Below are 18,622 nucleotides of genomic sequence, written 5' to 3'. Positions count from 1 at the left end.
CAGAAGGTGTTACACCTCTCCAGAGCACATGCCCAGTTACATGATGATCCCCAGTTCTCCCATCTTCTCAGAAACTGGCCTGCATCTCTGATGGGCAATCCCTGACAGGGGCAGGGCCCTCTGGACCCCACTTTCCCTAATTGATGGCAAGGCCCTACGTCTGCCAGGCCAGTGGTTCCCCAGCTGTGGTCCGCGGGCTGGTGGCAGAGTCAGGGCAAGCCAGCTGGACTGCACCCACTCTGCTCCCAGAGCAATGAAGAGTGGAGCCCCCACATCCCAGAGTGCCCCCTCCCCCAGCCAATGGACCTCTCTCAGTCCCATGGCACCTGCTGCTCTGGCCCCGCCCCTTTCGTTCTTTATGCAAATGAGGCGCGTAAGGCCCGCCACCGCCTTCTGTGGCCGCGCCTCGGACCGTACCATCGCGCTGGGAGAACACAGCTACGTGCCCCCGCCCGCTGGGCGCATGGTACTTCCCACTTCTGAGAACGGGTCCTCGCAGCAGCCCGGCTGCCCTCTCCGTGCCTAATTAGAAAGTCGCCTCCGGAGCGCAGCCACGGGGCTTGCCCCGCCTCTCCTGCGCCTTCCGAATAGCTCAGAGCCAGCTCTCCCCCCTTCCTTGTCCCGTGCGCAGCAGGCACGCGATCAGGCGGGCTACTGGCCAGCTCGGTAAAGGCGGAAGCGGTCGCCAAGGGCCCTCCGGCTGTGTCAGGCTGACGTGGGCTCCGGGAGCGGTGACAGCGGCCGGGCCGGGACCATGTGAGTGGCAGATCCTTTCCCCCGGCCTCCACCTCATCCTCCCCCCCCGCCCCTCCGGCGCGGCACTAACCAGCTCTGCTCCCGTAGGTCGAAAGTCACCTTTAAAGTCACGCTGACGTCGGACCCGCGGCTGCCCTACAAAGTGTGAGTGACTTGCGGGGTCCATTTCCCCCCCCCCTACACCCCCCTCCAAGCTCTGGCCGTCCAGCCCCGCCCCCCACAGACTGACCTGTATCCAGTTGCTGGGGTGGTCCCACCCCTTATCTCACTACACGTGTGCGCCCTGCCTCCAGTTGTGCTGCCCCCAGCCCCAAGCAGCTTCTAGCTAGCGCAACCCAGGAATTGGCGGGAAAAGCTTTGACGCTAAACTGACCACAATCCCAGGCATTGGATCATATTTGGGGGAAAAAAAACCCCAAAAACCTCCGGGACCAAGATGGGGAGATCTAAAAAGAGGGCACATCCTGGAAAACCCAGACATATGGTATCCCTAACGTCAGGCTTCCTGCAGGGGAGAGCTGGCCCTTGCCTGGGGTTCCTCTTGGCTTCCTGCAGAGGCACCATGTGCCTTGCATGTCACAGAACCTCCTACAGCACTTCCTAAACCAGCTGCGGGTAGGGCGCCATGTATGACATGGATCCTGGCACAGATGCTACTTGCAGCGCATGCCCAGAACAGGTTGAGCCACATTGTGCATGCTGTGTGTGGTGTCAAGCCCTGGCTGAATGGAGCCATGTGAGTCTGACACCCATATTCTGTGCTGTTGGTGTCCAGGACACCCAGTTCGAGTGTGCTTGGCTACTTGCATAGCTGCACATGGTGGGTGTAAATATAGTTATTTGGAATGGATTTGCTGCATCCTTGCAATTTATTATGTGAAAATAGGCAGAAGGCAGGGCAGGATGCCTGCCTCTTGGAGACTAACTGGTTCAGAGAGGTGTGAGGTTTCATAGGCAGCAACCTATTTGGTCAGGTGCTGTGCAACTTTATCAGATGCTATATAAGGAAAAACTATGGATCTACATCAGTGGTACCCAACCTGCAATACGAGTGCCACAGGTAGCACAGTCAGCCCCTGGGTGGCACGTGGTAGATCAGTGTGGGGTAGGCAACATTGTGGCAGGTATGGCAGGAAAAAGTGATTGGAACGGCACTTAAGAAGTGTTTGGGACTAATTTGTTGACATGCCTGTGAAAAAGATTGGCCCTGCACTAATCTAAAATAAGTGGTGTGCCATGTGTAAATAGGCAGAATTAAAATGTGAAGAATGTTGGTTAGGGACCAGCCTAACTTACAGCTAGAGAAAGTAATTTATGTAGCTTGATCACAACCTAAAGGGCCAATTTTGTTGTCATTTCATGGTGGCCCTGCCCCTCAGTGCTGATTGGTGGAGAGTCCACACCCTTGGTGACTGCCCTCTCTGCTAGTCAGTGCCATCTTGACTGCTGGCTGCCCTTTCTGCAGCCCTTCTCCTTGGTGCTGATTGGCAGAGGCATAAGCAGCAGCTGCCTTTTGTGCAGCCCCACCAGCCAGAATATTCCTCTCCTGGGCAGGCTGCAAGGCTGGGGAACCAGCATTTTATTGCTGTTAAGTTTTGGGTTCTTTTGGTTGATTTCCTGGGAAATCACAGCCATTGCTGTTTTTCACAGCAATTGGTATTTAAGTAGGTCCCTAATTGTGGTTTAATACAGAACTGACAGATTTTAAATTGTCTTTAACTTGTTTGGAAGTATTTCTCAAACAATTTCCAAGCTGGGCCATATCAGAGGTCTGTCTAACCTAGTGTTGTGTCAACAACAGAGATGTGGGTTTTCTGGAAAATTGAGTTGAACAATTTTCCGGAAAACTTTCCAGTTCCCTAAATAGAGCATGATCTGATTTAGCATGTTTAATTGACTCATATTTAGAAAACAAAACTAAAAAAGTACCCCCATATTAATTTTATGTCCCAGTAGTTGCAAGTATTTGAACTGAAATATTTGATTAGGAGTTCATGATCCACAACGAGCATTAATTGCCACCACATTCCCTCAGTTACCATGGTGCATGTCAGTTAATTAACAAAAGCTATAAGGAGAGTGCGACAGGAGCCATGTGAGCTGGGGAGAGAGCACAGGTTTGAATATTTGCACCGCGAATATTTGAAACCGCGAATAGCAAGGGTTTCCTGTACACAATAGCATATACTTCCCTTACATTTGTTGTTTTCATAAATTTAAACAAACAAAGACACTGAAAACTGTTGACGTGCTAATTTTAGCACACCCAAAGAACTGTGCATGATATGCCATGATTGTCCGCTCATCTGCTTCAATAGAGTTTAATGCTCTTCCACTGAGGTCATTGCAGCACCTCCATTTTCATTGTCACTATCTGTAGAATCACTTGCACTACTTATTAGTTCCATTTTCAGAATCAGATTGAGGCAAATCTGATTCAAAACTACTTGAACCACATTTATCATCGCACGACCATCTTCTTCGCTAGTTGTGCTTCTGACTGATTCTCCAAAAGCAAGAGATTTTGGGAAGTAGAAACAAGCTTAGCAGTGCATTCATTTGTTAGTCGATTCCTCTTTTTTTGTCTTGATTGAGCTCAAAGCTTTCCAGTTCTGTTCAAAGGAAGCTGCTGTTGGTGGAATGCGATCCTTAAAGCAACCCTGGATAACACATCAGGTGTTATGGTACCCGTTCCATTATGTGAGAGGAGACACACTCTCTGCTGCCTGCCAAATGATGTCTTTGCTCCAAAGTTTTTCTTTTGCACAGTATTCAGCAGTGTCTGTCATCACGGCTATTTTGTCAGTGTTATGGCCATTCTTAGCTACTTCCATAATTGTATCGAGAGCAGTAGATAATTCATCTTCTGATAAATGTTGTCCTCTGTGTTGATGATCCAAAAGGTTTGCTGTCAGATGAACTGGATGAGAGCAAAACTCAGATCTCGTAGTAAATATTTGTTTCACTACTACTTACTTTTTGGATAGAAGTGAAGAAGGCAAAAGCTCAATTAGATTTTTAATTCAGTTGTCTGAATATCTCTGGAATATTTGAAAGGCTTAGTGCATCTCCTTCAGGTTTCTTGATAGCCACTGGAACTGGTAGTAGCAAACTGAATGCTCCTTGAACTTGAACCCAGAACACATTGTTGAGAACTTACTTCCAAATGTTCACAGGGAATAGTCTGGGATACTGTGTCACCTGTTGAAGTACACTGCAAACAGTTCTTTGTGTACAGCAAGCTATGCTAGTGCTTTGTAGCTGGGCCCCATCTAGTTTCTCCTGGCAATAAAAGTGCACTTTCCTTCCCCTGCTTCTCTTTCTGTAATTTCTTCAAAGTCTGATTAGCAACATAATGATTGTTGATTACCTTCACAATTGCTTTGCAGTTTGACAGTATTGTCTTCACTGTATTCACACTTACTGTGTCCTTTGCCAGAAGATTCAACCCATTAGCAAGACAGCCAAATACTATTAAATGTGGATATTTAGCTTTTAATATTTGCCACGCAGCTTTCACGTTACTTGCATTATCAGTTGCAAGGGCTTGTATCCTGAAGGGACCTGCACTTCCCTTTTTTTCACTCAGTAATTTGGCTATGCATTCACCTGTATAATGAGAGAATTTTGTAGCAATTGCTTTCATGAATATTGGTTCAGTAAAAGATTTTCTTGTATATCAGTCCAGCTATCTGACATCAGAGTCAGTGATCCTGTTTGACCAATCCTGTGAATAACCATTGTTTGAACTCTGTCATACTGTCTGTCTAAGAGAATGCTATAAGCGCTAATGTGACAGTAACTTAAATGATGGGTGGTAATGTTCCTTCCAGTATTAATTTTTCTTAAATGTTGTTGTTCTACCACTTGATTGTATTAGCTTTCTGTATATGACTTGTACTCTTTCAGTACAGTTTCTACATTTAGTTAAGTGTTTCTTCATTCTTGTTGCACAGTTAGCATACTTCTGCCTGCAATATTTACATCTACCAACTTTCTGCCCTCCTTCAGTGGTTTGAACTTCACTGTAATGATGCCGCACACTAGTGTTTGTTTTCTGATTAGGCATTATAAATGTCATAGCTTTCATAAACATTAGGGCTGAAAGGGACCTCGCAAGATTGTTGGGTCCAACCCCCTGCCCAGAGGGCAGGCAATCAGCAGGGGTCAAATGATCCCAGCAAGATAGGCATCAAGTGTTTCTTAAAGGACTCCAGAGTAGGTGCCTGCACTGCCTCTGTGGTGGGGAGTCTATTCCAGGCCCTAGGGATTCGGACAGTAAAGAAGTTTTTCCTTATGTTCAGCCTAAAACAGTTTTCCAAGACTGTTTGTGACAGTTGCACCTAGTCTTCCCATAGAGTTCCCTAGTGAACAGACGTTCTCCCAATTCCTGGTGCATGCCTCTTATATGCTTATAGGCTGAGTCACCCTTGAGCCTACATTTTTTTTCAGGCTGAAGAGTTCCATGTCTCTCAGCCTCTCCTCATAAGGCCTGCTCTCTTATCCTCTAATCATGCGCATGTCTCTCTGGGCTCTCTCAAGCTTCTCCACATCCTTTCTGAATTGTGGAGCCCAAAACTGGACACAGCTGTGGTTTCATCAAGGCAGAGTAAAGTGGGAGAATGACTTTCTGGTTCTTGTTTGAGATGCATCAGGAGATGTAGGCCAGAGTTTTGTTTGCTTTGCTGGCTGCATCATTACATTTGTGGCTGATGTTCCTCTTGTGATCAGTCATGACCCCCAAGTCTCTTTTCAGACCTAGTACTGCTGAGCCTGTAAGTATGGTGTGGGTTCTTTCTCCGAAGGTGGAGTTGTTAGTTTATTAGTGCTTTTGGTTTCAAGCAGTCATAATAACATCTTATGCAAACACTTCCAACTTCCCCAACTCAAGAACAGAATTGAGACCCTGCTCTGTGTGTTTGCTGAACTGAAAATGAAACAAAAATTTATCATGGTTCTAGCTTTTGGTTTTGCTTTCACTTGCAGTCCGAGATGAAACAAGAATTTTAACTTTGGTTTTGATTTGACCTGCACAGCCAATTAGGTAAATTCGTAGCTTGATTTTTTTTTTTTAACCTTGGATTATTATGTGAGCATATTTAACCTCCTGTTTACAAATCAATAAAGCATATGTATTCTCTCTCTCACTTCCTAGGGATAATCACCTGAAAAACATTAATTACAACTTTGAAACTGCCAAGCTTGCCTAATATTGGATTGGTATCCATTCATTGTTACTAATGAATTTTATGAAACAATGAATTTTTAGAAATGGAAAATTTCCCATGGAAAAATAAAACACTGGAAAATTTTGTTGACCACATCTCTGGTCAACAATAGTAAGCAGCTATTATTCTAGTTCAGGAAGTAGAGCAGCATATTGGTTATGGGTGTCAAAGATACAGCCTACAGGTCAGACCAGCCCACAGAGCCCTTTCATCTAACCTGTGGTAGGTCAGCAACTAGACCTTCATGTGGCATCCAGGGCTGGATCTGGCATGTTTTGTTGCGCACACCACTCCCACCTAGACTGGCTCCATGGACTGGATTTAGTGTGCAGGGCCAATCTGAGGGCCCAGTTTTACCCATAGACCACACTGGTGCTACTCAGCTACTCATCCAGTTTGTAGGGACCTAAAAATTTTGACACCACTGCTTTAGAGGAAAAGTATAAGAAACAAGGCATATGTAGTATGCAGTATTAACCCCCACCCCCCTCCTTGCTCCCCATTGTATCCCCTTCCCAGTCGCAAGCAGTTACAGTTTTAGGAATATCTTCAGTCTAAGGTTATAATAGCCCAGGTGGACTATAAACTTGTCTAATTTCACAATATTGATGTACAGTATATAAAGAAGGATGCACAGAAAAAGTGTTTTGAGAGCTCTGTCTTCCTCCCTGATGCATGTTTTTCACTGATGATGAAATATAACTTTCTGTTATTGTTAACTTAACCTGTCTAGATATCATTACTCTAATGTGCTGTAGTATCTAGTAATCCTCACAAATCTGTCTGGTGTAGTAGAGCATTCGTGACCACATGTATTACTTTTGTGACCTATCGAGACGGTCTTGTAAAATGGTTTGAGATCCAACTTTTAAAACTAATAATTTTACTCCTATTCAATTGTTCAATTGTATTCAATTGTTTCCTATGGAAGATGACGCTGAAAATTTATTGTCTAACACATTTGGAAAATTACAGGCTAGAAACTTGAAATTGTCACATGATTTTTCTTTTTGTAAATGTATCGCTTCTGGAATGTGCGCAAGTAATAAATCAAAATTAATTTATTGAAAGAAAATAACACTTTTGCAGCATGCTTATGTGCATGCTGCTCAAACAAAACACTGAAGCACATAATGTTGTTTTAATTCATAGAATCATACAGAAGTAGAGATGAAAAGGACCTCCAAAGGTCATCTAGTCCAACCCCCAATAGAGGCAGGATCATCCCTATTGAAACTATCTTGTACAAATCCATTGTCCAATATATTAGTGAAACTGTGCATTCAACCCTGACCTAATCACAAGGCACAACACCCTAACCTACCACAGGTAAAGCAGTGGATCTGCAATAGCCAGTGACCTGCTGCTACAAGAGAGATATTTAAAGTGCATTCAGGAGATCCAAGGAAGAGGGCCATGCCCTCCCACTACACAGGAAAGGCAAATCCTCCACAGTTTGTACAGTCAAATCATGGGGTAAAATTCCTTTCTGGCCTCAGATATGATAGTTGGTCTGACTCTGAGTGGAGGAACCTCTGGGTTTTGGTCCCAGCACTGGCACGCCCCAGTTAATCCCAAGCCTTGGCTACAACCAACCCCCAGTGTTTCTGAAGAATGTTTTAAAAAAAAAAAAAAACCAAACAAACCCTGATGCACATAATAGGCAGTGATTCCTAGCCCCATGTGGCAACCGGCAAAGCCCAGAAACATGGGACATGCCCATAGTAGAGAATAGACATCTGGACATTGATGACCAATGCTTGTCCAACCTCATCTCAAACATCTCCCATGATGGAGATTCCACAGCTTCCCTAAGCAGGCTGTTCCACTGTCAACTGTTCTTCTTTGCTAGAAGTTGTTCCTACTATCCAGTCTAAACCTACTTTTCTGCAACTTCAAGTCATTGTATGAGGGCAGCCATTGATATTTGAAATTGTGAACTGCAGTTTTAGAAGTTTGGAATGGCTCTTTACTTTAGCCTAGAAATAATATTTTCTACTTTCATTTTACTCTTAATTTTAGGTTAAGTGTGCCTGAAAATACACCTTTCACAGCTGTCTTAAAATTTGCTGCAGAAGAGGTAAGTAGTGAATCATGACAGTATTCAACGAGGTAAATTACAAGTTTCATGTAAATTTTTATTGCATACTTATAAATGGCAGAGTTAGCAGAACAGCATGCAGAAATATGCAGTCAGATTTGCATGATTAATCACCAGGGATCCTGGTTTTCTCTGATTTAAAAGAAAATAATCCCCAATTCTTGGATTAAAAAAGTAACCCAAAATCCACATTTGACCGTGGTTAAAATGAAACACCACTGTAATAGATTTTTTTTTTAAGTATATATATCTATATATATTAGTAGCGATTTTTTTTTTTTTTTTTTTTTTTTTTTTTAATGCATCTCTATATTGGTAGTGTTTCATTTTAATCACAGATAAATGTGGACTTTGGGTTACTTCTTTTTTTTTAACCCAAAAACTGGGGATCTTTTTTTATCAGAAAAAAACAGGATCCTTGTTAATTGCTTCATTAAAGTTCCACATGAACATGCTTAATCCATATAGTTTTTAAAACCCTTAAACTTTAGCAAATTTCATGGTACATTTGTCAGTTAATGTAGTAATGTACATTTATATAGCATCCAACATCTCAGCTTTGCAAGCCCCTTTCCATGCACCTTTCCCCTCTGTTTTAATGAGAATTTGCTAAATTTACATTCTTACACATTTGATGGAATACCCAGATGAACGTCTGTCCCCCACTTCACAGGCTAGGCACCTGAGTTGAGGCTCCAGGCAGGCAACTTGATCCACTTGGGATACAGAGTCCAAAGTCCTCTTCTGAGGACAGACTCCTAAAATTCTCGTTTAAAAGCAGTAATTAGGACTTGTTCTTTTCTTTTCTTTTTTAAAACTAAACCACCAGAGAAGGAATTGAAGGAAAGTAGTACTAGTGCACCTTCTGTCTCCATGTGCATGCCACATTTTGCAGACCAGAATTCAAGAATCATAGGTCAAAAAAAGAAGGCAAAGAGGAGACATGACTTGCCTACTGATTTACGGCATTTAGCAGGAACTCTTGAGTTCTGATACTGGTTCCCACTTTGTTTAACCAGAACAGTTGAACGGAAAATGCATAAACAGTAGCAGTAATCCTGGGAACAGCAGTTGAAACCAAACACTGCCCCATCCTAAGTGAGTACACTAAACTGCAGTCATACTTCTTGTGCTTTCTCTTCCTGACTCTGATTCTTGCATTCATGGCCATATAGTCGGTATAGATTCAACTGCACAAGAGAAAGTGCTATCCATCCTAGAATCTGTGCTTGATTAGATAATATCAGGCAAAAGAGGGCACAGAACTCAGGTCTTCCCTTTCCTGGGTGAGTGGTCTAATTGTTGGGCTACTACAGGGTTTTTTCAACCCTTTTTGGTCGGAGTATTCCTGGCAGCCAGTCAAAGCAGGGAGTCTCCCAGTGGCTGGTCGATGGCGGGTGGGGTCTCACACCAAGCATGTGACAACAAAACTGGGAGTGCCACTGGCTTCTCTGTGGCACTACTGCTTACCCCCTGGAGCCTTCCAAAGTACCCCCAGGGGTAGGCGTACCCTGAGTTGAAAACCCCTGGGCTACTATATAAATGTAGTGGGTAACTTTCCTAACTTGGATGTAAAATGTCTGTGCCCAACATTTTAAAAAATCTGTAAAATAAGAAGTAAATAATGGATTAATGTAAGAGATATCTGGAAAGAAGTAATGATTTAAAGTCTAGTTGTGATTTTTTTTTTTGATCAATAAATAAGACATGATGTAACATGGATTTTCTGAGCAGTCTGTTATTGCTGGTCGGCTTTATGCATGCTGCTGGATTGATTTAGGCATTCTTCTGTATTGAATTTCTCTTTGGAACTCCTGCATCACTTTGCTTAGTTTCTGGATCCTAGAGAAAGTTTGGGGCATATGGAGAAGTAGAAGTCCAGGCAGCTGGAGAATTATCAAGCCAAAAAAGAAAGGATGTTGTGAATTCTAGGTGTTTCTAGGATTAGATTGCCTCCGAGAGAGGCAAGAGCTTGGGTTGAGGTTGTATATCAGTTTTGGATTTAGGTGCCCAAGTCTGTTTGAATCTAGTCCACATACCTTTTAGTGTGAGAGAGACTACAGTCATCAAATTTGCAAAATCCAGGATCAGTAGTACTCAATACATCATGCTTGTTTCTATCTGTTTCATCTAATCCAGAGGTTCCCAAACTTTTTCTTATTGTGTACCCCCTTCCAGATTTACCATATGCTCATGTAACCCTACCAGGATACATTTTTCTATTTTGACCTCTTAAATACCTGTTTGTTATTGTTATGAAAATTAAATCCACCATTACACAATTTCTGTTGCATACCCCTCAGAGATGTCCTGCATACTAGTACCCCAGGAATATATGTACCACAGTTTAGGAACCCCTGATCTAACCTACTGTTGAAAGATTTTCTATGAGAACTATTATTCTTTTGTTTGGTCATCCTGAATTCATCCTGGAAATGATATAAAACTACTTGAAGGAGAAAGTTTGCTCAAAACTAGAGCTTTTTCTTGTAATTCTTTTCTACGTAAATATTCATATTTTCTGTTTTCTTAATATGAATTAAGAGGAGGATAGACCTATGATTAAAATCACATATGCATTCAAATAGATACTCAACATGTTCTGTGGCCCCTTGGATAAAATTGTTGTTTTGTTACTTTGTTTTTGACACTTTAACAACGTACTTATTAATTCCTTTTTAAAATAATGAAAAGGAATATAGGATCCTTTAATTTATTGCGTGTACGTAAAATATGTATGCATTAGGGCTCTGCAGAGTAGGTAATATTCGGTTCGACGGCCACGTCAAATATTAAACTGGGTCCCGCTTTGATTTGCCGTCCGCTTCGACTTGAGGTCAAAGCTCAGTTGAATATTTGAGCTGCTTTGACTTCCCCATAGGCTATAATGGGGAAGGTCGAAGCAGGCTATAACTTCGGCATTATCTGATCTTGATGCAACATGCAGGAATGGTAGCTCCCGAGGGAGCCCACAAAGCGTGCCAAGTTTCAACAAGATGGGTTCAGGGGGGCTGGAAAAACAGCACCCCAAATTCTTGAGAGAGGACCTCCTGTGACTTGTGTGGAAAGCCACAGGGAGCTCAAAACTGCAGGCTTGCTAGCCCCGGAGGAGCCCACAAAGCCTGCCAACTTTCACGGTGATAGGTACAGGGGTTTGGGGGAAACTGCACCTTAGGCTGCTGACAGGCAAAACTCGTGATCCAGATGGAGTGAGGAGGGTGGCACTCAGTCCGTCCACACCTGGAGCTTGGGAAGCCCAGCAGCGGTAGGTTCACCTTGAGGAACACGAGCTGTTCCACCAAACCAGGAACCAAGCAGGTGTGGTGGGGTGTCACAACTTCCGCAGCCATGCTGAACACCCTCTCGCTTGGCACACTGGTCGGTGGACAGGACAGGTATTCCCGGGCAACTGTGGCCAGATCAGGCCACATCAGGCTGTGGATTGCCCTGTAGGCCAAGGTGTCACAGTCCAGGGGCTCCACAGGCTCGGCAATATAGCCCTCGCACCGTGGTGCCTGCCTATCTGCCTGATCCTGCGGTCTGGTGGGTCTGGACCCCCTAATGTTTGCCATGACCTTAGCCCATATTGGCAGTGCCTGTGGTGGAGGGGAAGACTGGTTTGTGGATGGGCGGCTGGGTTCAGGCAGTGGATCACCCTGTTCCACTTCCCCCCCGCCTCTGCCATTCCGCCTCCTTCACTTTCTTAATAAGTACCTCCCTCCAGTGACTCAGTAACTCGCTGCCACATATGGTGTCCTTCACCCTTGGGTCACAGATGGCAGCCAGCATATGCACTGCGTTGGACCCCAAGGGTTCAAGCCTTTTCCTAAGGCCGTCCTTCAGCCGCCTCACCAGTGCCTGCACATCTGGTGAAAGCGGCCTGCCCCAGCCAGGAACATTGGCCACCAGGAAGCTCTCCATTTGGCTGTGGAGCTCTTTCACTATGGGGACCACCTGGCTGAGGAAGGAATCAGCAGCAGCACTGAGGGTCTCAGTGGCCTCGAGGAAGGGCTTGAGGACCACCAGACCATTGGGGAGATGCTTGCTCTGGATGGCCAGCCCTTCACCTTTGTTGAGCAGCCAGGGTTCAGGCAGCTCCCGGCACTGTTGTCCATCCTACCAGGTGCCCGCACGCACCACCTTCAGCAAGGTGGTGGTGCCCTCCCTATACGAAGCATGCAGGGAACACTTGAGGGAAAAGCTGCACAAGCCAAATCTGCAGGTGACCGTACACTTCACCTCGGACATCTGGAGCAGCCGGGGTGGAGATCATGCATACCTCTCCCTCACAGGGCACTAGTGTGGCCAGTCAGGCCATCGGTGAGCTCTCCTTCACGCCAAGGACCGGGGCTGTGGAGGGAGCTGGGCTGTTTCTGTGGCAAAGGGGTGGTACCTGTGGAGATGATTCAGAGTCCCCGAGGTGGTCATGTGCTTTGTTCCCTTGCCCCGGCTGATTTTTGGCTCAGCAGCGCATGCAGATGGCAAACGCGGGATCATCTGCCAGTTCATAATGATCCCAGACCATGCTAGTACTAGGCCTTTCCCTCTGGCACGTGGGTGCATCTGTGGATGCTGCTGAACTCTCCCCCTCTTCAGCAGTCAGAGGCACAGCAAGAGAAAGAGCAGACTCAGCTGAGCCGCTTGCCTTCACGTGCACAGAGGCACCTTCTGAGGTGCCTTCTGGGAAAGACCTAGTGGCTTGAAAGGAAAAAACCTGAGGGGTGTCGAGCACAAACTCAACTGTTTTTTTTTTTTTTTGTTTCCCCCCCCCCCTTCCCCCGAACTTCCCTTGCCAGGGCACCGAGATCCAGATCCAGCGCTAGCTCTTCTGGCGCTGAAGGCTCAGCATCGGCAGTGACACGGGTGGAGTGCGCTGCTGGGCTGGTTGCAGTTATGGTGGGGGAGGTTGTGGCTGCTGTGTCTGGACATGACAGTCTCGGGCACAGGCAGTGGCTCTGGTGGCACTGCTGCTCCCCTCTCTTTCACTGCTTGTAGCAGCCTTGTTGCTCGTAGTGGGAAGAAAGAGGCTGCATCTGCGTTTATCGGGGGGAGAAACTGCAGCTCTCCTGCTTGCAACCCCCTTGCTCCCCTTCGTGCAGGCTGGCCAGTGTGGCCACCTGCCTTTCCACCCCGCTTCATAATGTGTTCCTTCGTATGTAAACTGGAACCTCTAAGTGTGCTGTGCACCACAGATTAGATTTCTGGATGTTATCTAAGTGTGTGTGTAGATAATAAATTGAAAAGCGTTGGTGCGGTGGAAAGAATGAATGATGTATAAAAAAATATATATATAAAAACTGAATTCCTATATATAGAATAGATCCTAGGCTGCTACTACTAACCCTATCCAATATAAGCGTAAACTAATATGGAAAGTAGTTATAAAATAAAAGCACCAAGTTCTCAGAAATCCCTGTTGCTAGCATCGCAAGCAGGGAATCTGAAGATCGGGGCTTCCAGCCGCCATGGTCTGACACAGAGGTGGTGGAGAACACCAGCAGCTCAGTAACTGACCCCAAGGCAGAAAGCAGGAGCTGGAAAACTGCTGCCTTTTATGCATTTTCTCTGGCCCTCCCCCCAGAGCACTGGGATTGGAAGGGACCTCAGAGAATGCTGACAGGTCACTGGCCAACCACACATGTCAGTCATGAAAGCACTCCTTCCCCCTCCCCCCCCACACACGCGCGCGCGCGTATAAGATGAAGAACCTATATATTATATACAATCTTTCCTTATTGGTTGCATATTGATAAAACAGATATCATTAGTAGTTTCTTACTCCTCAGGCATCTATGAGACTACACATATAAATGATAGTGAAGTGCTCAGATCCATGTAAGTAGATAAGCGCGCAAAAGTGATGCATAAAGCAGTTCATTTTTCTGGAGGCCACAAAAATCACAGACACACACTTATTAGATGGCACAAAAGGTGTATTTGCAAATAGGGTTAGAGCAGAGTCAAGAACTCAGATTACTCTGAACCAACAAAGGAATTTTGCAGGCAGTATTTATCTTCTCCCTCCTGGGCACGTGTGCAGAAACAGGAACTCTTACAGCTCACTTCCGTTTCATACAAGCATACAAGTGGTTACATCACTACATACATCGCATGTATAGTATAATTAACTACTTAAGTATGCAGGGTGAAGAGGTAAATATGCATCGGCTAATTAAGCATGCTCAGAAACTATAGCAGGTCGCCAAGAGTTCAACCCCCGCCCCCCTTTCAAGGACACAGTCAGTTGAATTCCAGCTTCTGTAATCTGTATGAGAAAGGCTAGGGAGAAGCTGGGGGAGAGTCTGCGATTTAGCATAAGAAAAGCTGTGGCAAGGCTGGGAAAGGAAAAAAAAGTCCTTGGCAGTGTTTCTTTCTTATCGGGTGCAAGATGCAAGCTGTGCATTTCTAACAATACTCCATTTCTAACAAAAGTATAAGTACTTATAGGCTAGGGGCAGAAGTTACCCATCGGATATAAACTGGTATCGCTGGTATCATATGCATAAACTGGTATAAGTGCTCAGAAACTGGTTCAGATCTGTAACACAACAGATGTTCAGTGTACAGTGTGCTTTCAAAATTGCCAAAATCGGTTTAAGATAAACATGGATGGATGCAGTATCAGACTTAACTGATTATGGCTAAGTCAGTTTTATTGAACTTCTGTCCCAGATTCCCTCCAGATTCAAGGTAACTCACTGTCCCCAAGCAAACTCTTCTCCCCACCCCGTCCCTCTCAGGGTGTGCAGGCTAGGCTTGGCCCAAGATGTCTGCTCAAGCAAAGCAGGGTGGTGTGCTCTACTGCTCCCTGGCTTCTGGCCTGAGCCACTGCAGGCATGTGGCTGCATTCTGAAATCAAAATGAATGTCTGTTCTCTTGCTTATCAGCTTAATCTGTGCCTCTTGGACTAAGCTGCAAAGATTGAATCGATTTAGCCTCCGGCTTTTTGACTGTCTGTGTTTAGCCCTAGCCACGTAGACAAGTCAGTTGAGTTCAGCTTCATTCTGCAGATTTCTGCTGGTCTTCCAAGAAAAAATTGGGAATCTTGTGATATTCATAATTTGTTTTCTAACACGTTATTAAATCTTACTGGAAGAAATTATCCTGCATCACCAGGAAGATGGACTGTATATTGTGAATCTTGTTTACAGTAGAAGGTAAATTATATGGTGACTTGCCACTATAAACCTCTTAGAGGAAATGTAGCTTATACTGAAAAAAGAGGGTTTTGTTGATTACAGTTTATACTATTTTCTGATTTAAATAATATATACCATGAAAAAGACACTCTTCCAACATAATTGTATCTGCACTGTGCCCTTTGGTGACATTGCTATAAAGTGTGATTTTTTTTTTTTTTTCCTCCTCTGCCCTTCCCAAGCTGCTGTCATGCACACATTCTCTCTCAAATAACAAAGCAATGATAGTTAGGCCAGGGCTTAATCATAGAACTGAAAAGGACCTATAAGATCATTTAGTCCAGTCCCCTGCATGGGCAGAAAGTCTCGTCTCAAACACCTCCGAGGAGGGTGACTGCACCACCTCTGCTGGGAGTGTGTTCCAGATTCTGGTTAGTCTTACAGAGAAGTTTTTTCTTATCCAATCTGAATTTGCCCTTTATTAGTTTATACCCACTGGCCTTATCCTACCTTGAGGTGCCCTCCTGAATAGTTGCTCTCCTAATTCTTCATGCTCCCCCCCCAACATACTTGTAGGTGGCTATCAAGTCATCTCTCCACCTTCCGTTCCTCAGGTTGAAGAGGCCCAATTCCTGGAGTCTCTTCTCATAGGGCTTACCTTCCGTGCCCTTAACCAAATGGGTGGGACTTCTTAGTACCCTCTTCAACTTATCCGCAACCTTGTTGAAGTGCGGTCCCCAGAACTGGGCACAGTACTCCAGCTGAGGCCTTTGCAACACTGAATAGAGAGGGAGGAGCACCTCCCTGGATCTATTGGCCACGCAGCGGCTGATGCACGCCAGAATTTTGTTTGTCTTGTTGGCAGCCTCGTTGCACTGTTGGCTCATATTCATCTTCCAGTCGATCATGACCCCCAGGTCTCATTCAGTGCCAGCCAGTGGACCACCACCCGTTGTATAGGGGTTCTTCCTACCAAGGTGAGACTTTTTGTACTTCTTCCTGTTAAACCTCATCTAATTTTGTTCCTCTGCCTCCAAGATTCAGCCCTCTAATAGGGCTACTCTACCTCCTAAGATGCAGTGATATGTGGGTCTACAAAAACAGGCAAGGTAAAAAAAAAATCATTATTTTAAGCAGTTATATTAAACAAGACACCCCAGAAGCTGATGTGGGTATGATCCAAAGTCTGTTGAAATCAATGGGCTTCTTTCTCTTGACCCCAGTGGGCTCTGAATCAATACCTTTCCGTAGGTTTAAAACCTTACAAGGATAATTATAGCCATTTTCTGGAGGCTTAGGGGGAAAATGGAGAACATTTATTTTAGTAGGCTTTTTAGCACCTTCCCAGTCATTATACTTCAGTTCTATAAATCCACCCCATGCATATGGAAGAAATCTTTTAAAAAGAAAGTTAAGTTTGTGGTTGTTTTGGAAACTCTCTAAAATACAGCATGACATTTAGCATTTTCACAGGCTGATAAAAGGGTCTATTTAGGAGATGATGGAATAGAGAAAGAATTGCTTTTCAGAATATTGGATTGTCTTTCGTGGTTGGTGTATTGTCTTAGTACCTAGGAACTTTATTCATGGACCAGGTCCCCAGTGTGCTAGATTTGGTACAAACACAGAAGGAAAAGGCCTTGTTTCTTTGCTTATTAACTGTGTTCTATGGGGAGGTAAAGGGTACTTTATATAATATTTAATTCAGCTACTCAAACTCTGGTATTGAAAGGAACAAGAATTTAATTTCTAGTTTATTAATGGACTGTAGCCATTGAACCAGAAAGCTTATTGCTGACTCTGGCAGTTGGATAATTCCATGAACATGCATTATATATTAAGTATAGTTTTGCTGTTTTAGAATAAAATATATAAATATCATATGTATCATTTACTATGCATTACCATAAATCAAAAAGCACATTTTCCTAAATTCCATTTAACTTGGTCTTGCCATCTGAAATGTTTAGATGTTTTGTCCATTTTATTAAAATAATGTCAGTTCTTAAGTAGTGCATGAATTAGTTGTATACTATAAAAGGTAATATTTTGACTTTATTAGTTTTAGTAGTAACATTTTTGCAGAGCACAATGAAGCAAGTCTTCAAACTGTGACTTAATCATCTTTTTATGCGTTATTTGCCACAAATATTGCAAATTTGGGGTTTTTTGCACTAGATTGACACTTGCATATAACAAGTACAACTATTGAAATAGGAAGGCTGCTTAGACTATATCAAATATGATCTTTATTCAGTGGACTTGGAAATACTGACATTCTAGTAAGGCCTTCATCCTGCTCTGACTGTCTTTAAAGGAGCAGAACCAAGCTCTATGTTACATTACATGCATATGCACAAAACCCTATATTATAAAAATGTTGTTATGCTTGCAAAGACAAGCATTCTGAAATTCTATCATATGGCATCATTTTGTTGCACCTAGGGATCATCTGTAGACTTGGATCTTTTAGATCACTGAGCAGACCTCTGCCTGCATTGTGAACTGGTATAATGGGGAATGGGTTCAAATCCCAGCTGAGGGGACTTGGGGTGAGTGAGCAAGAAGCAAATCTTCTTAAAGTGGAACCAACTTCCAAGAGAAGTGGTGCTGGCTTCTACCCTGGGGGTCTTTAGGAGGAGGTTAGATGAACACCTTGCTGGGGTCGTTTGACCCCAGTACTCTTTCCTGCCATGGCAGGGGGTTGGACTAGATGATCTACTCAGGTCCCTTCCGACCCTAGAAACTATGAAAGAGAAACTTTGCCAGTGGGTTTCACAAATGTTTGCTGACAGCAAGGGAACATTGCAAGAGAAATCTTGGGGTACCTATATGTGTGCCTGACACCTGCTCTACATGCGCTAATTAGTGTGTGTTGGAGCAGACTCAATTAATCAAGTCTGTTGGAGAATGCTAATTAGAACACTCCAGCATCTCTGTCGGTATGATATGAGTTCCTGTATCATAGTAGCTAGGGTCGGAAGGGACCTAAACAGATCAGCATGTCTGATGTTGGGGTCATATGACTGCAGTCAGGTGTCTATCCAGCCTCCTTTTAAAAACCCCCAAGGTAGGAGCGACCACCACTTCACTTGGAAGTTGGTTCCAGGTCCTAGCTGCCCTGACCGTAAAGTAATGCCTCTTGATGTCTAGCCTGAACCTGCTTTCTATCAGCTTGTGGCCGTTATTCCTAGAGTACGCCTTCCCCACCCCACCCCACCCCCCAGGGGAACAGGGCATCTCCTATTCCCTGCTGATCCACCCCAGTGAATCTGTAGGTGGCCACCAGATCCCCTCTCCATCTTCTCTTGTGGAGGCTGAATGGGTTCAGGACCTCTAGTCTCTCCTCGTATGGTCGGCCCTGCTGTCCCCTGATGATGCGAGTGGCCCTTCTCTGG

The 18,622-nt window shown here is 44.4% G+C and overlaps 1 protein-coding gene across 1 annotated transcript in view; it reads left to right on the top strand.

Moving 5' to 3' along the window:
* Window positions 1-491: 491 nt before the first annotated feature.
* UFM1 (ubiquitin fold modifier 1) overlaps window positions 492-18,622 on the top strand; it is a 34,080-nt gene continuing 15,949 nt past the window's right edge. Inside the window, exons 1-3 of the mRNA XM_090027114.1 lie at window positions 492-756; window positions 844-900; window positions 8,007-8,064. Of these exons, the coding sequence (XP_089883240.1) occupies window positions 755-756; window positions 844-900; window positions 8,007-8,064 (117 nt within the window). The 5' untranslated portion in view covers window positions 492-754. The remainder of the gene's footprint in view (window positions 757-843; window positions 901-8,006; window positions 8,065-18,622) is intronic.

This window comes from Crocodylus siamensis, chromosome 1 (genome assembly GCF_052110815.1).
Source record: "Crocodylus siamensis isolate JL-2025a chromosome 1, ASM5211081v1, whole genome shotgun sequence".
Taxonomy (NCBI): domain Eukaryota; kingdom Metazoa; phylum Chordata; order Crocodylia; family Crocodylidae; genus Crocodylus; species Crocodylus siamensis.
This window is presented reverse-complemented; position numbering and strand designations above follow the sequence as displayed.